Source organism: Meles meles, chromosome 14, assembly GCF_922984935.1.
Source record: "Meles meles chromosome 14, mMelMel3.1 paternal haplotype, whole genome shotgun sequence".
Taxonomy (NCBI): Eukaryota; Metazoa; Chordata; class Mammalia; order Carnivora; family Mustelidae; genus Meles; species Meles meles.
Window position 1 is genome coordinate 71,239,608 of NC_060079.1, and position 14,662 is coordinate 71,254,269.

Below are 14,662 nucleotides of genomic sequence, written 5' to 3' on the forward strand. Positions count from 1 at the left end.
ATCCCAGGCTATCAGGTGCAAGACAGAGGTTAAGAGCTCCTTCCCCCCCAGTGGGAAGCTGGAAACAGCTCCTACCGGAGTCATCAATCTGAGTCCTCACCGGCCCATTTTCATGCACACACCTTGTGAAAAACCCATAAACAGAAAGTGCTCCCACAGTTCCTTGCCCTGCCTGAAGTTAAGGAGATGTTTGCCTACTTCATTATTATTTATGATAACCACACCCAAATTCCTTCTTCTACCCAAATTCTTCTTTCCTTAAGAGAGGGGCCAAAGGGCCAAGAGATGCCCCCCACACACACACGGATACACCATCAAGCCCAAGAGAGCGCTTACTCCCTTGGGATCTCCTAGGCTTTCCCATAAAAAAAGTTAAAATATCAGAATGTGGGAACAATTAAAACCTGAGGGTTAGTTTAGGGTCAAGAAACAGAAGATCTAATTATCAGCCAAGCCTAATTAGAGCCCACAGGTTCAGGCCCACCTAGTTCATGGTCTTGGCTACCACATGGAAAACTGGCCACCTGCGTCACCTCTCTGAGCCGTTTTTCACCTGCGTATTCTCCCAGCTCAGCGACCCTCCAGTGATTTTAAGGTGCTAGGACTCCTGGACAGGACCACCCGCATTAAGACCACGGATCACTTCTCCAAAGCCTAGGCATCTAGAGACGACCCCACAGGCTTCAAAGACCCCATCTCCAGAGCTGGTCCTCAAAGGTGGAAATGGAAATAATTGCAAAAGGGAAAGCGGCTGTGCAAAAAACATACTCCAGCTGTGGTTACGTGGGTCCCAGACAAACGCTAAACGTGTTGTAGAACAGTGTTCCCATTCATGAAATAAAGTGAAACGAAATCTGCCACCACGAAATCCCAGGACACACCGTGTGAGTCCACGCGGACAAAGGGAGACAGAGCAGGACGTGGTCACGAACACAGGGAGCCGGTGGAGTGCGCAGCTCCGGGTCACGTACAGCATATCGGTATATCGGCATATCGGAAGAGCTGGGGACGCCGTGGGGGATGGCAATGGTCCAGGGCACTAATGAGACCTTGGTTTAGATAAAGGAGACTGTACACAAGCTGCTTGCTTAGGAAGAAAAAGGTGCAGCTCGAGTTTATGAGAAGGGCGAATCCCGGTGCGGGGCAAGGCGGCTGCGGCTAGAGGCGGGGGGGGGGAGATCCAGGCGGTGCTCCCTCTGGGCAGGAATTCTCCCCGGGCCGCTTCGGATCTCCCCTCCCCAAGCCCTGCTGCGCCGGCGGCTGCCGAGGCCGCTCCGGCTCCTCCTCCTCCCAGACCCTGGAGGATGGCGAGGCCGCCGACGCCCAGGCAGGGAGCCCCTGTGAGTCCCCGCCACCAGGTCCCCGGCTCCCCTCCCCAGCCCTGCTCCCGCCCGTCCGCGCGCCAGGGCGCAGGCGGGGACCGCGCGGGCGGCGTGGGGTGGCCCCACCCGCGGCTAAAAGCCGCGCGGCGCCGGGGCCGGCGCTCCCCGCCACGACCCTCTCCTCTCCAGCCCCCGAAGGCGCCGGCGGCCGCGTGCAGACGCGTGGCGGCGGCGGGGGGCTGCGGCCGCTCGGGCGGGGCGCTCACCAGAAGAACACGCGCGAGCAGAGGTTGGCGTTCTGCAGCGGGTTGGGCTTCACGTCCGGGTACACGGGCAGCATCTCGCCGCCGGGAAGCATTCCCGCTGCTCCGGGAAGCGCCGGCGGGGATGCTGGAGCTCCGGCGGCCGCGCCGGTCCCCTGGGCGGGAGCCCGAGAACCAGCCGCTTCCGGGAGCGGAGCGCCGGCGGCCCGCCCCGTTCCCGCCCCCCGGGCCGCTCGGCTGCTGCTGCTGCTGCTACTGAAGCTGCCGCCGGGAGTGCAGACGGCGGGACCGGGCGGCGGTGCTGCCGGTCCCCCGTGCGGCGCTAGGCGAGGCCGCCCGCGGCGTCCGATGAAGGCGGGTAGGCCGAGCCGGCGGCCGGCAGGCGCCCACGTGCTCTCACCCGGCGGCGAACTTTGCCGAAGTTGGCGCTCCGGGACCGAGCGCCCGGCACAAGGGGCGGAGGGGAGGCGCCGACCCTGCCCACCCCGCGGCTCGGCGACGCCCCCTGGGCTGCGGCTAGCGGAGCACGTGGGGGAGCAGCCGCACCGCTTTAGCCTTCTGGGCTTGCTGCCCTCATCAGGACCAAACAAGGGTGCTGCGGGAGGTTCTCCAACGTAAGAGCCAAACCTGTGACCTCGGCCAAGAGCAGGATTTAGCACAGATTAAACTGGTGGAGCTCCGAGACCTAAAGAAAGGTGGCAGGATTGCAAGAACAACTCTGACTTGGGAAGATGAACGCACGCCATCGCTGGCCGCAGGCCTTTTGCATCTCACAGGTTGCACTGCTCCGAGGAGCACCTTTCGGCTTTTTACTGCCCTCCGGGACTGGGGAAGGGGCTGTGGAAAGAAGAGAGCCGGCTTTATGATTCCTTTCATCGTGGCCTCAGAGCCTGCCTCACCGAACACCGGTATGTGCACTGCCGGGACCTTACTTCACTTCTGACTCCAAGTCAAGGAGTCAAGGAGGTGTAATGACCCCTGTTTTCCAGATGGGAGAGATAAGGCTTAAGGACAAAACTTCTACACCGTCCTAGAGTCATTAATGATGAAACCCGACCAGGACTCATAGTCCAACATGGTCTGTCCCACTGGTGATGGTCAGTGTGTGCGGAAAGTACCAGGAGGGATGAATGAATGATTGCAGGGCTTCTAATGAACAAAATCTCGGACTCACAGCTCGAGGGCTTCAGTTGCCCTGTGGCCCTCATTGCCAGTGTTCAGCAGCTTCTCTCCCCTCCAACCCTAAATGAAGGGAAAAAAAAAAAAACCACACACACACACAAGGTTACATGGTATTTATAGCAAGATGACTTTGTTTTTAAGATTTTATTTGAGAGAGAGTGAGCCCAGGCAGGGTGAAGGGCAGAGGGAGAACAGACTCCCCACTGAGCAGGGAGCCCCTCACAGGACTCAATCCAAGGACTCCAGGACCATGACCTGGGCCAAAGGCAGCCGCTTAACCAACAGAGCCAGGCAGGTGCCCACAAAATCACTTTTTAAAAAATAATAGGTGAGGGCATCTGAGTGGCTCAGTGGTTTAAGCCGCTGCCTTCGGCTCAGGTCATGATCTCAGGGTCCTGGGATCGAGTCCCGCATCGGGCTCTCTGCTGGGCAGGGAGCCTGCTTCCCTCTCACTCTCTCTGCCTGCCTCTCTGCCTACTTGTGATCTCTCTCTGTCAAATAAATAAATAAAATCTTTATAAAAAAAATAATAATAGGTGAATTCTACCCCCAAGGGGTGACTCAAGCTCACCACAAGAGATCAAGAGTCACAGGCCACGCTCTACGGACTGAGCCAGCCAGGTGCCCCAAGATCATTTTATTTTTTGGTAATTTCCCATTTCCCGTGGCTAAAATGGTGTTATTGATCTTGGCTTTTTGGTTACCTGAGGTGGAATAGGTAAAAGGAATTAAGAGTCCATTCACCATGATGAGTACGGAGTAATGTACAGAATTGTTGAATCACTATACTGTGCACCTGAAACTAATATAATACCATGTGGGGCGTCTGGGTGCCTGGGGCGGTTAAGCATCTGCGTTCTCTCAGGTCATGACCCCAGAGTTTTGGGATCGAGTCCCACCTCCGGCTCACTGCTCAGTCGGGAGTCTGCTTCTCCCACCCCCTGCTCATGTATTCTCTCTCTTTCTCTCTCTCTCTCTCTCTCTCGCTCGCTTTTTCCCTCAGGAACCAGATATTCCAAGGGCCCATGTTTCCACCGATTAAAAAAAAAAAAAATGGCATTTGGGCACCTAGGTGGCTCAGTCATTAAGCTCCTGCAGTCGGCTTAGGTCAGGATCCCAGGATTCTGGGATCGAGGCCCACATCAGGTTCCCTGCTCTTCGGGAAGCCTGCCTTGCCCTCTCCCATCCCCCCCCCCCCCACCGCTTATGTCCCCAATCTCTGTGTCTCTGTCAAATAAATAAATAAACAATCTTTTTTTTAAAAAAATGTTTTTTTAGTTTCAGGTATGCAAGATGAACAAGTTCTGGAAAACTGAGAGAGCAATGTGACCATCGTTGGCAATACTATGTTGTGTGCCTGAAATCGGCTGAGAGCGTCAATCTTGGGCGTTCTCAAGAAAACAAGGAAGATGGTTAAGCTGTGAAGTGATGGGTATGCTCATTGGCTTGGTTCAAATACCTCACGCTATGTGTGCCTAATGAGTCATCACGTTGTACAGCTTAGATATATATAAATTTTGATTGTCAGTATACCTCAGTAAAGCGGTGGGAGGAGGGGGGTAATGGCTTTTAAAGAAAGCTTTACTGTATTCAAACCTTTTTTATAAGTCAAATGTGTAAGAATGGCAAAATGTTGATAATTTCTAATTGATAGGTGATGGGGGTTTATTATACTATTTCCTTGATATTTCATGTATGTTTCAGAATTTCTATTACACAAAGGAAGACATTTAGGTCTGAATATTGTAAGAAAATCATGATTATTCAGTTACCGCCTTTCTCTGTGAGCTTTCTCAGACAATGCAATCTATAAATCTAAACAATCAGCCCTCTCCTGGTTACAGTTCTCTTTGAAACTCCTTGAATTTTCCAGACCTGTAAATGCTCAGCCACCAGGTCTAGTCAAAGATGAAGACCCTGGGGCACCTGGGTCACACTGTCGGTTAAGCCTCCCGCTCTTGCTTTCAGCTCAAGCCCTGAGATCAGGGTTGTGAGATCGAGCCCCAAGTGGGCTCCACCCTCAGTGTGAAGTCAGCTTGAGATTCCCTCTCCTTCTGCCCCTCCCCCTCTTTCTTTCTCTCTAAAATAAATATTTTTAAAAAGGTTGGGGGGGGGGGTCACCTGAGTGGCTCAGTTGTTTAAGTGTCTGCCTGCGACTCAAGTCATGATCCCACGGTCCTGGGATGTCTGTCTCCTTACTCAGCGGGGAAGTCCACCTCTCCCTCTCCATCTGCTCTCCCCTGCTCGTGCTCTCGCAAATAAATAAATAAAAATCTTAAAAAAAAAAAAAAATTAAGACTTCTCACTAAAGTTAGAAGCCTAATGACTTCCCTAGTCACCCTGTCCCAGGCCACTCTCTCCAGCCCCTGCAACTCTCAGAATGATAGTTAGCAGGCTCCAAACTGCCAAAAAGACTCTGTCCCTTTAGCTTCTACTGAGTTTTGTTTTTTGGTTTGTTTGTTATTTAAACTAAGATCTTTTGAAACCTTTTACCATTATTTCCTGTCAGTGAGCTAATACGTATTTAGAAGGTTGACTGAGAACCAGTGTTGAATTGTAGAATGATTAGATTTGGAGCCAGGGGACCAAGGATCTAGACTTTTCACTCATTACCTAAACCTCCTGACCCTTATTTTTCTCAGGTCTAAAACAGGAATCAAAGTTCTCCAGGCTTCCGGGGTGCCTGGGTGGCTCAGTAGGTTAAAGCCTCTGCCTTCAGCTCAGGTCATGATCCCAGGGTCCTGGGATCGAGCCCCGCATGGGGCTCTCTGCTCAGCAGGGAGCCTGCTTCCTCCTCTCTCCTCTCTCTGCTTGTCTCTCTGCCTACTTGCGATCTCTGTTAAATAAATTCTCAAAAAGAAAAAATTCTCCAGGCTTCCTACTTCCTACAGAATTACTGTGAGCCTCATAACTCATAAGTGTACTTCATGAAACATAAGACAACATGCAAATATAAGGGGGTTTTTTTGGGCGCATGGGTAACTCAGTCGGCTAAGCATCCACCTTCAGCTCGTGATCTCGGAGCTCTAGTTCTGGGATCGAGTCCCACATGGGGCTCCCTGCTCAGCGGGGAGTTTGCTTCTCCCTCTGACCCTCCCCCATCTCATACTCTTTCTCAAATAAATACATTAAATTTTTTTTTAAGTTTTTTGTTTCATTCATTCAACAAATGCTCAGTGAATGCCTTTCGGTATATGACAGGCACAGGCATAGAGTTTGCAAAGCTTGATCTGCACATGTTCGTTGATCTTAAATAAATAGTTCAGTACTATAAAGAGGCAGTAAAGTTGGAGAGGAAGTGGAGCAATTGAAAACCTCACAGGTCGCTGGTGGGGATTCAAAAATGTACAACTGCAAAATGACATTACCCAGGAATTGCACTCCTCATATCCATTGGTTTGGAACCATCCCAAGAGGACCCGCCGCCGCCGCCGCCGCCACCGTGTAATCTGAAATTGGCTGCTGTACTTAAAGGCCAGGGACAGACCCAAGAAAGAGGCAGGTCATTCCAGCTGGAAGGCAGCAGTGGTCGCAAGCGAAGAGAACTTAGGTACAAGGCTTGTCTTGGGGGGACAGCAAGACAAAAGCAACCCCACACCCACAAGGCAAATCTTTTTGTTGTTTTTTTTTTAAGATTTTATTTATTTGGAAGAGAGCGAGCACAAGAGGAGGAAGGTCAGAGGGAGAAGCAGACCCCCTACTAGGCAGGGAGCCCGATGCGGGACTGGATCCCAGGAATCCAGGACCATGACCTGAGCTAAAGGCAGTCGTTCAACCAACTGAGCCACCCAGGCGTCCCCCCACCAGGCAAATCATAACTAGGTTCACTCACATGGAACACACAGGTTCTCTCAACACCACATCATTATCTCAGGGCTACATCCTGGGGGCAGCCTCTGGTGATGGGAAAAGCAAGTGGAGCCCACATTCCAAGGACAAAGAAGGGGGTGAGCAGACTCCAATTGCTGGGGTACAGCTCATGGGTCAACTGGCAGTCATGTCTTTTCAATGACATACCCCAACACTCTCTGCCCAAGATAAATGAAAACATGTGTCTAAAAACTTAAAATACAAAACCAAAAACTTAAATGCAAATGTCCTAAGCAGCACTATTCATAAAAGCCAAAAAATATATATTGGGGTGGGGGGCAGTGAGAACCAAATGTCCATCAACTCACCAACCGAGGAGTGGATAAATAAAATGCGGTCTTACACACAACGGAATATTATTTAAGGAAGGACACGGATGTATGCTATAATACGGATGAACATTGAAAATCTTACACTGAGTGAGGGGAGTCCGTCATTGACTACTGAGGAGGGATAGTGAACATCTAGAGGGAGACTCCGCCTTCTCCTACTTGGTGATTTATTCCCAAACCTCAGAGACATCATGCGAATTTGTGCTTTTTACACAAATTTACAAACTATAAATTACTAGATAGACCTTGGGATCCCTCTCAACTACCCAAAGCATCAAGTGTGAAATCTGTAGTAGGTAGACATGCTAATAATACAGTATTAAAATGTCCCAGCTGGGTGGCACCTGGGCGGTTCAAACGGTTAAGCGTCTGCCTTCTGCTCAGGGCATGGTCTCCAGGGTCCTGGGATCAAGCCCCACGTAGGGCTCCTGGCTCAGCAGGGAGTCTGCTTCTCCCCCTCCTTCTGCTTCTCCCCTTGCTCATGCTCTTTCTGTATCTTTCTGTTTCTGTTTTTTAAAATCTTTTAAATAAAAAATAAAATGGCCCAGCTGAGACAGAGCTGCTCTTGAAACATTTTTCTCCCAAGAAATAGGGGACAAATGGCATCCGCCCTTTAAACGTACTCCAGTGGGCATACACAGCAAGGCACCACTGCTCCATGGGTCCCCCTTCTAGTAAGTCGCCACCTCCATATCCTCAGGGGTGGACGCCCAACTCAAATTTAGCCAATCATAACATGCTGTGGTCACGGCCAAAGGGATGGACCCAGAGACAAGTTCATGGCCCAAACCAGTCAACTGGTTTTTTTCTCTTGAGATTTTTTTCCCCTCCTGGAGCTAGAAAGAGAAAACCTCACTTTCCTTTTCTGATCAGGGAGTTAAAAAGATATGACCTGTAACTGCTGGTAGCCAGGTCTCCCATGTACGTGGAAAGGCCTGAAAGAATAAAGCAGGTATCCATGGGAAGGTCACACAGTCAACAATTATTTATTAAACACCGACTGTGTGCCAGGAAGAAGTATTCCAGGAAGTAGGGATACCTAAGAGACAGTTGAGTTAAAAAAAAAAAAGAAAGAAAGAAAGAAAAAGGAAGAAAGGAAGAAGAGTAATATGAAGGACAGTCTCGGTGCTATCGGATCTTTGGGGTTCCTGAAGCTGATAGTGTCCTTACTGCCGTAGCAGGAGCTATGGCTCTCCACATAGTCTCTGTCACATCTCCAGGTCAAAGGCAGCTTTCTCTGCTTAAAGGTCTTTTTCTGGCTACAGAAGCACATTGGGCCCATTTGCAAGGCAAGCCAGGACCCTGTAATCGACCCCCAAATGATGGGGACCGGGTAGATGAATGCTCCAGTCTCCTCATCTGACAGCTAAAATATTGTCTCTCCTTGCTGTCTGGCAGGATGGAGCCCAGCTGTAAGCCCGGGCGTGCCTGCTTAGACACCCCTGGTGGGCCTCCTCCTTTCTCTGTCTCACTTCTCCATTCCCTACAAATGTTTTCCTGGGATCACCTCCAAAATAAGCTACACCCACTCAAGTCCTCACCTCAGGTGTGCTACGGTGGGAACCCAAACGAAGACACCGTAAGCCCTGGGTTGTCCAACAAAACAGCACTCCTCACACGAGGATTCTGAAGACTTAAAACTCACGTCATCCAAATGGAGATGTGTCGTAAGTGTAAAAAAAATAATTTCAAAGACAACACAGACAAATATTTACTGTCTCCTTTATGACTTCTTACGTTTGTTACGTATTGAAATGATAATGATATAGTTTTGAATGTCAGTGTTGTCCAGAGCCGACAACCAAGAAAGAATTCTTGAGGCGTCTTTGGTGCACAAAGGTGATTTTATGAAGGCACGGGCACAGGACCCAGGGCGGAAAGAGCTGCCCTGGAGGGGCACCTGGGTGGCTCAGTCAGTTCAGCCTCTGCCTTCAGGTTGGGTCATGATCCCAGGGTCCTGGGCAGCAGGAAGTCTGCTTCTCCCTCTCCTGTTCCCCTTGTTTGTGCTCTCGGACACACGCCAGCTCGCTCCCTCTCTCTGTCAAATAAATAAATAAAATCTTCCCCCCAAAAAGAGAGTTGCTCTTGGAGCAATTAATTTTATACTATGGGTTTGAAGGAGGTAGACCCTCAGGATGCTGGCGGCCTTGCTATTATCAAGCTAAGTTTGGTTTTCCTTCTAGCGAGTTACTAACAGTATGGCCGTTGGAAGTTTCCTGGAAGAACAACCCCCGTGTCCCACCCCGGAGTGGGGAGGCGGGAGAGTCGGATGTCAGCTTGTGTGTCCTCTGCCGCTGGCCTTCCGCTTCCTCATCAGCAGTATTTTGGACACCCTGATTTAAAAATATCTTGCTAATACTGGTTTCAATTTCTCTCATTCTTTTTACCTTTTTTTTTTTTTTTTAAGATTTTACTTATTTGAGAGAGAGCGCGCGCGCAGTAAAAGCGAGAGCACAGGCAGGGGCAGGGGCAGAGGGAGAAGCAGACTCCCCGCTGAGCAGGGAGCCCAACATGATGTGGGATCCATCCCAGGACCCTGGGATCATGACCTGAGCCAAAGGCAGACGCTTGACCGCTGAGCCACTCAGGGACCCTTCCGTTTTACTTTTTTAAAGTGACAACTACAAGACTTAAAATTACTGATGTGGCTCACTGTGTATTTCTGCAGACAGCCTTGCTGTAACCAATGGATAGGCTCTAACACCACTAATTGCTGTCCTACTTAGAAAGCAAATGAATAAGATTGGTGCTGTTATACAAATGACCTTGAAAGTGCTCTACTTTGTAAAAAGAAGGCATCCTTAGGTTTCAGAACTTTTTAAAAAAATTTTATTTATTGGGGGACCTGGGTGGCTCGGTGGGTTAAATCCTCTCCCTTCGGCTCAGGTCATGATCCCAGGGTCCTGGGATCAAGCCCCACGTAGGGCTCTCTGCTCAGCAGGAAGCCTGCTTCCTCCTCTCTCTCTGCCTGCCTCTCTGCCTACTTGTGATCTCTATCTGTCAAATAAATAAACAAAATCTTAAAAAAATAATATAAATATAAATATATCTGCTCTCACCTATCAAACCACCACAGATTTTCAAAAAGGAAATACCCCATTTTGGGGGATCTCGGTGGCTCAGTTGGTTTAACGTTGGAGTCTTGGTTTCAGCTGGGGGTCATGATCTCAGGGTCCTGAGATCTAGCCCCGTCTAGGCTCCGTGTTCAGAGTGAGTCTGCTTGAGATTCTCGTTCCCTCTGCTCTGCCCCTCCCCCCTTAAAAAATACATCTTTAAAATCAATCAATCATCTATCATCAATCAATCATGAATCTCTCTAAGATTTTATTTATTTTTTTTAAAGATTTTATTTATTTTTTTTTGTCAGAGAGAAAGAGCGAGAGCTAGCACAGGCAGACAGAGTGGCAGGCAGAGACAGAGAGAGAAGCAGGCTCCCTGCTGAGCAAGGAGCCCGATGTGGGACTGGATCCCAGGACGCTGGGATCATGACCTGAGCCGAAGGCAGCCGCTTAACCAACTGAGCCACCCAGGCGTCCCAATCATGAATCTCTCTAAACGAGTACTTTTTGCACACCTACTGTACATCAGATTCCCTTTAAAGTACTAAGGGTCAAGTGTAGAAGACAGTAAACAGTAAGGTAGCAAGTAAGTAAATGAATGAGCGAGATGATTTCAGGTTTGATGAAGACTAGGAAGGAAAATCAGCAGCGAACGAGAGTGCTTGGAGATGGCTGGTGAGAGGATTTACGTTGGGCAGTTAGGAACACTACTCAAAGGACAGACTTGAGCTGGAACATGAAAACCAAGGAACCAGGCTTGTGTAAATCTGAGAGCAAAATACCAAAAATCCGAAATTAAGATTAAAAATCTATGGCATTACATGGTATAACATGGGGAGAGAAAGCAGCTTTACACAAAGACGAGAGAGAGAACTCTTCTCGGATCCTTAAGAGAGGGGAGGACACACAGCAAACCACCCCTCCCAAGAATGGAGAGGTGGACAGGTGAATCCTGGGTACCCAGGCTCCCCTGGATGGAAGGCGCAGGGAAGGGACCTACCTGAACAGTAGCTGATTAATTGCTGGAAGCTCAGTGTGCACAAGCATGAAAGTTAAAAAGGCCAGGAGGACCCAGTCATGGAGGGACCCCCACAATATCGTGAGATTTACTTCGTTTTACCAAGTCCCTACAGTTCGAATCAGAGAGAAATCCCCTTGGGCTTCCCACAGGGATGAAGGGAAAAGGAACCATTTTTGAAATATACCAGAATGCTCAAATCTTAACAAGGCCTTGCCTCTAGAAGAAACAAAGGTAAGAATTATATCCAACTTCTCGGAAACCACGCAAACAAAGAGAGTGGAGTGCAAATGTTAAGTGCCGAGAGAAGACAAAGCGCCAACCTCTGTACCCTGTGAAATGGTCTTTCAGGAGCGAAGGGGAAATGAAGACATTCTCAGACAAACTAAAAGGGAGGGATGTTTTTGCCAGTAGAACTGCCTTGCAAAAAAACAAAACAAAAAATAACATTAAAACACGTTCTCTCGAGAGAAGGAAAATCATGGAGGTCAGAAACTCAGATCTACATAAAGGAAGAGCCTGGAAGAAGTAAGTGAAGGGACAGTTGTGCAAAGGGAACAGATAACTGGTATATCGCAAGCTCTGCACAGAGGGCCGCAGTGGGAGCAGATCTTACAAGAGGCACGTCTTAAGAGCAGTGGTCAAAGCAACAGAGAAGTGGCCAGGGATCCTCGCAGACAGGGTGTTACCCTCTGCTCCCTGTTTCTCCGCTTTCACTTCTCGCTCATGGAAATCATGTGCTTACACCTCATGGAGGGACTCGGGATCAGCCAAGTCTTTGACTTGAATATTGATTCATTTTCACCGCACTCATTGACTCAGCTACAGAGTCTGCATTCCTAACAGCTACGCCTGAGCTCTGGTGAGTAAGATGATTTTTTTCTTTTTTTTTTTTCCTACTTCCTAAAGTGGATTTCACTATATTCTTCCTGGTAATGGTTATTTTACCACCGACCACAGTTGGCAAGAAGGAGGAAACGAGATTAAACTTGCAGCTGGGGATAAGAAGCCAGTGAAAAGGGACAGTTAGCCTTTAGCCCCAAGCTGGTAGCTTGGCTAAGAAAGGCTGGTCCACCACCTTTTCAGATAAGCTGATCTGTAAGGATACATGTAACCCACGTCGGGTATCTCTGCCAAGTTCAGAATCAAACTATGTGGTATGGTTTGCTGGTACCCAGGAAGAAATGCCGCTCTCTAAACTGAGACCAAATTCTAGCCCAGGAGTTACTACCTGTTTCACCAACTGGGGTGCACGCGTGCAACTTTTCATTCTTCAACAGCCAGGCTGCTTAAGTTTCACTCGTCAACCAGAACAGCCAGACCGGCTCCTTCTAGCCTCTACCTGCGTGTGCTATGGGACCTCTAACTTTGCTCTGCTACCCTCAAACTATTTTTCCTTACTTTTTTCTCTTTTAAGATTTATTTATTTATTTGAGAGACAGAGAGCGCACACGTGAGCAGGAGGGGGAGAGGGAAAGAATCTCAAGCAGACTCCCTGTGGAGTGCAGAGCTCAGTGCAGGGCTTCAGCTCATGACCTTGAGACCATGACCTGCGCTGAAACCAACAGCGGGATGCTCAAACGACTGAGCTTCTCAGGCGCCCCCTAAAACCACCTTTCTTATTTGAAATTTATACTTTGGTCCAGTGACCGAATATCAAATATTGCCATCCATCCCTGCCTACCAACTTGTTCAGTTACTATAAAACAACCATTTCTGCACTATAAATTAAAACACTTGCTTGCAGATCGATTTGGGTGCTTTATTCTATTTTCCTGCAATGTTTAAAATAAATAAATGGCAGATGGAGAAAATTAATATGCTAACACTAACTAAGCTAACACTAACTAACTAACTAACTAAGCAATAATTCAATTAAGGCAAAGACGGAGAAATCATGAAGTGGACTGAGGGTGGTGCCTCTTCGGTCTGCTTTGGATACATATTGGAAGTACAGGGGTTGAGCGTACGTTTCATTTTCAAGGATGAGAATTTTTTTAAAATCCTAGAAATACTTAGAGCATCCTTATTCATAATTGCCCAAAGTTGAAAGCAACCAAGATGTCCTTCAGTAAGCGAACGGAGAAACGAACTGTGGTACGTTCAGACAACGGAATATGATTTAACACTGAAAAGAAGTGAGCTAGCAAGCCATGAAATGACATGGAAGAAACTTACATGCACATGACTAAGTGAAAGAAGCCAGTTTGCAAAGGCTACGGACTGGATGGGTCTCACTGTATGACATTCTTAGGGGGGTAAAACTATGGAGACAGTAAAAATATCAGTGGTTGGCAGAGCGTGTAGGTTGGCGGGGGCGTGAATAGGCGGGGCACAGTGAAAATGCTCCATATGATACCATAAGGATGGAGACACCATCACACAATTGTCGAAGCTCGTACAATGCACAACACCAAGAGTGAACCCTAAAGTAAACTAGAGACTTTGAGTGACCGTGCTGTGTCAGTGTACGTTCCTCCTGTGACAAATGCACCACTCTAGGACAGGATGTGGGTGGGGGGGAGCTATGTGTGTGTAAGGGGGGGCTGTATAGGAAATCTCTGTACCTTCCCCTCAAAAAAAGAAAGAAAAAGAAAAAGTCTATGAAATAGTGGTAAAATATTAGTGAAGATTATATATCTAAAAGGTCAAGTGTAATGATAGAATAGGAAATGGAGAGTTGTTTTTTTTTTTAATAGATTGAAGGGCACCTGGGTGGCTCAGTTGGTTGAGAGGCTGCTTTGGGCTCAGGTCACGATCCCAGGGTCTTGGGATCCAGCCCCATATCCGGCTCCGTGCTCAGCGGGGAGTCTGTTTCTCCCTCTCACTATCTCTGTCTCTCTCTCTCTTAAATAAATAAATAAATAAATAAATAAATAAATAAAGTTGTAGATTGATATTCTCTATTAATAAAATATTCAATGATCCCTTAGAGAATTTCATAGGCTTATACATCATCTGATAGAGACACAACTTCCTTTGACACAGTCAGAAATTAGAAAGCCACACATAGCATTTGTCCTGTCAGTTTTTTTTTTTAAAGATTTTATTTATTTATTTGACAGAGAGAGAGATCACAAGTAGACAGGCAGGCAGAGAGAGAGGAAGCAGGCTTCCCGCCGAGCAGAGAGCCCAATGCAGGGCTTGATCCCAGGACCCTGAGATCATGACCTGAGCTGAAGGCAGAGGCTTAACCCACTGAGCCACCCAGGTGCCTCTGTCCTGTCAATTTTTGAAAAATAATTTATGTAACACCACCAAAGTTGTCATCATAATCTTCTTTCCAACCCTTGTCAATTACATCATGGGGTATGTTTTTTTCTCCATTAAAAAAATGTTTTTTTTTGTTTTTTAATTGTGGCTTTAGTTTGTTTTTTCGGTTTTTTAATTGTGGCTTTAGTTAAACTAAGACATAGAATTTGAAGAAATACATTTATAAGATTAATTTGCATTGCCTATTATTAATGTTCAATCATTCTGGATATTCAGATACATTGTAGGACCTTCAGGGATTTTAAAAAGCTGAAGTACTTTCTATACATAAAGAAATTTTGGAATTCTTTTTTTGTTTCCTGAGGGAAGACTTCCCTTCCTCCTCTTTGGTTGCCCTTTTAAT

At 47.8% G+C, this 14,662-nt stretch overlaps 1 protein-coding gene across 2 annotated transcripts in view; it reads right to left on the minus strand.

The window, feature by feature from the left end:
* The window catches only part of ABCC4 (ATP binding cassette subfamily C member 4), a 253,197-nt gene extending 251,177 nt beyond the window's left edge, over window positions 1-2,020 (minus strand). The window contains exon 1 of one of the 2 annotated variants that reach the window (XM_045978081.1): window positions 1,589-2,020. In XM_045978081.1, the coding sequence (XP_045834037.1) occupies window positions 1,589-1,680 (92 nt within the window). In that variant the 5' untranslated portion in view covers window positions 1,681-2,020. The remainder of the gene's footprint in view (window positions 1-1,588) is intronic. The other variant, XM_045978080.1, reaches the window with a different exon arrangement.
* Window positions 2,021-14,662: the final 12,642 nt, after the last annotated feature.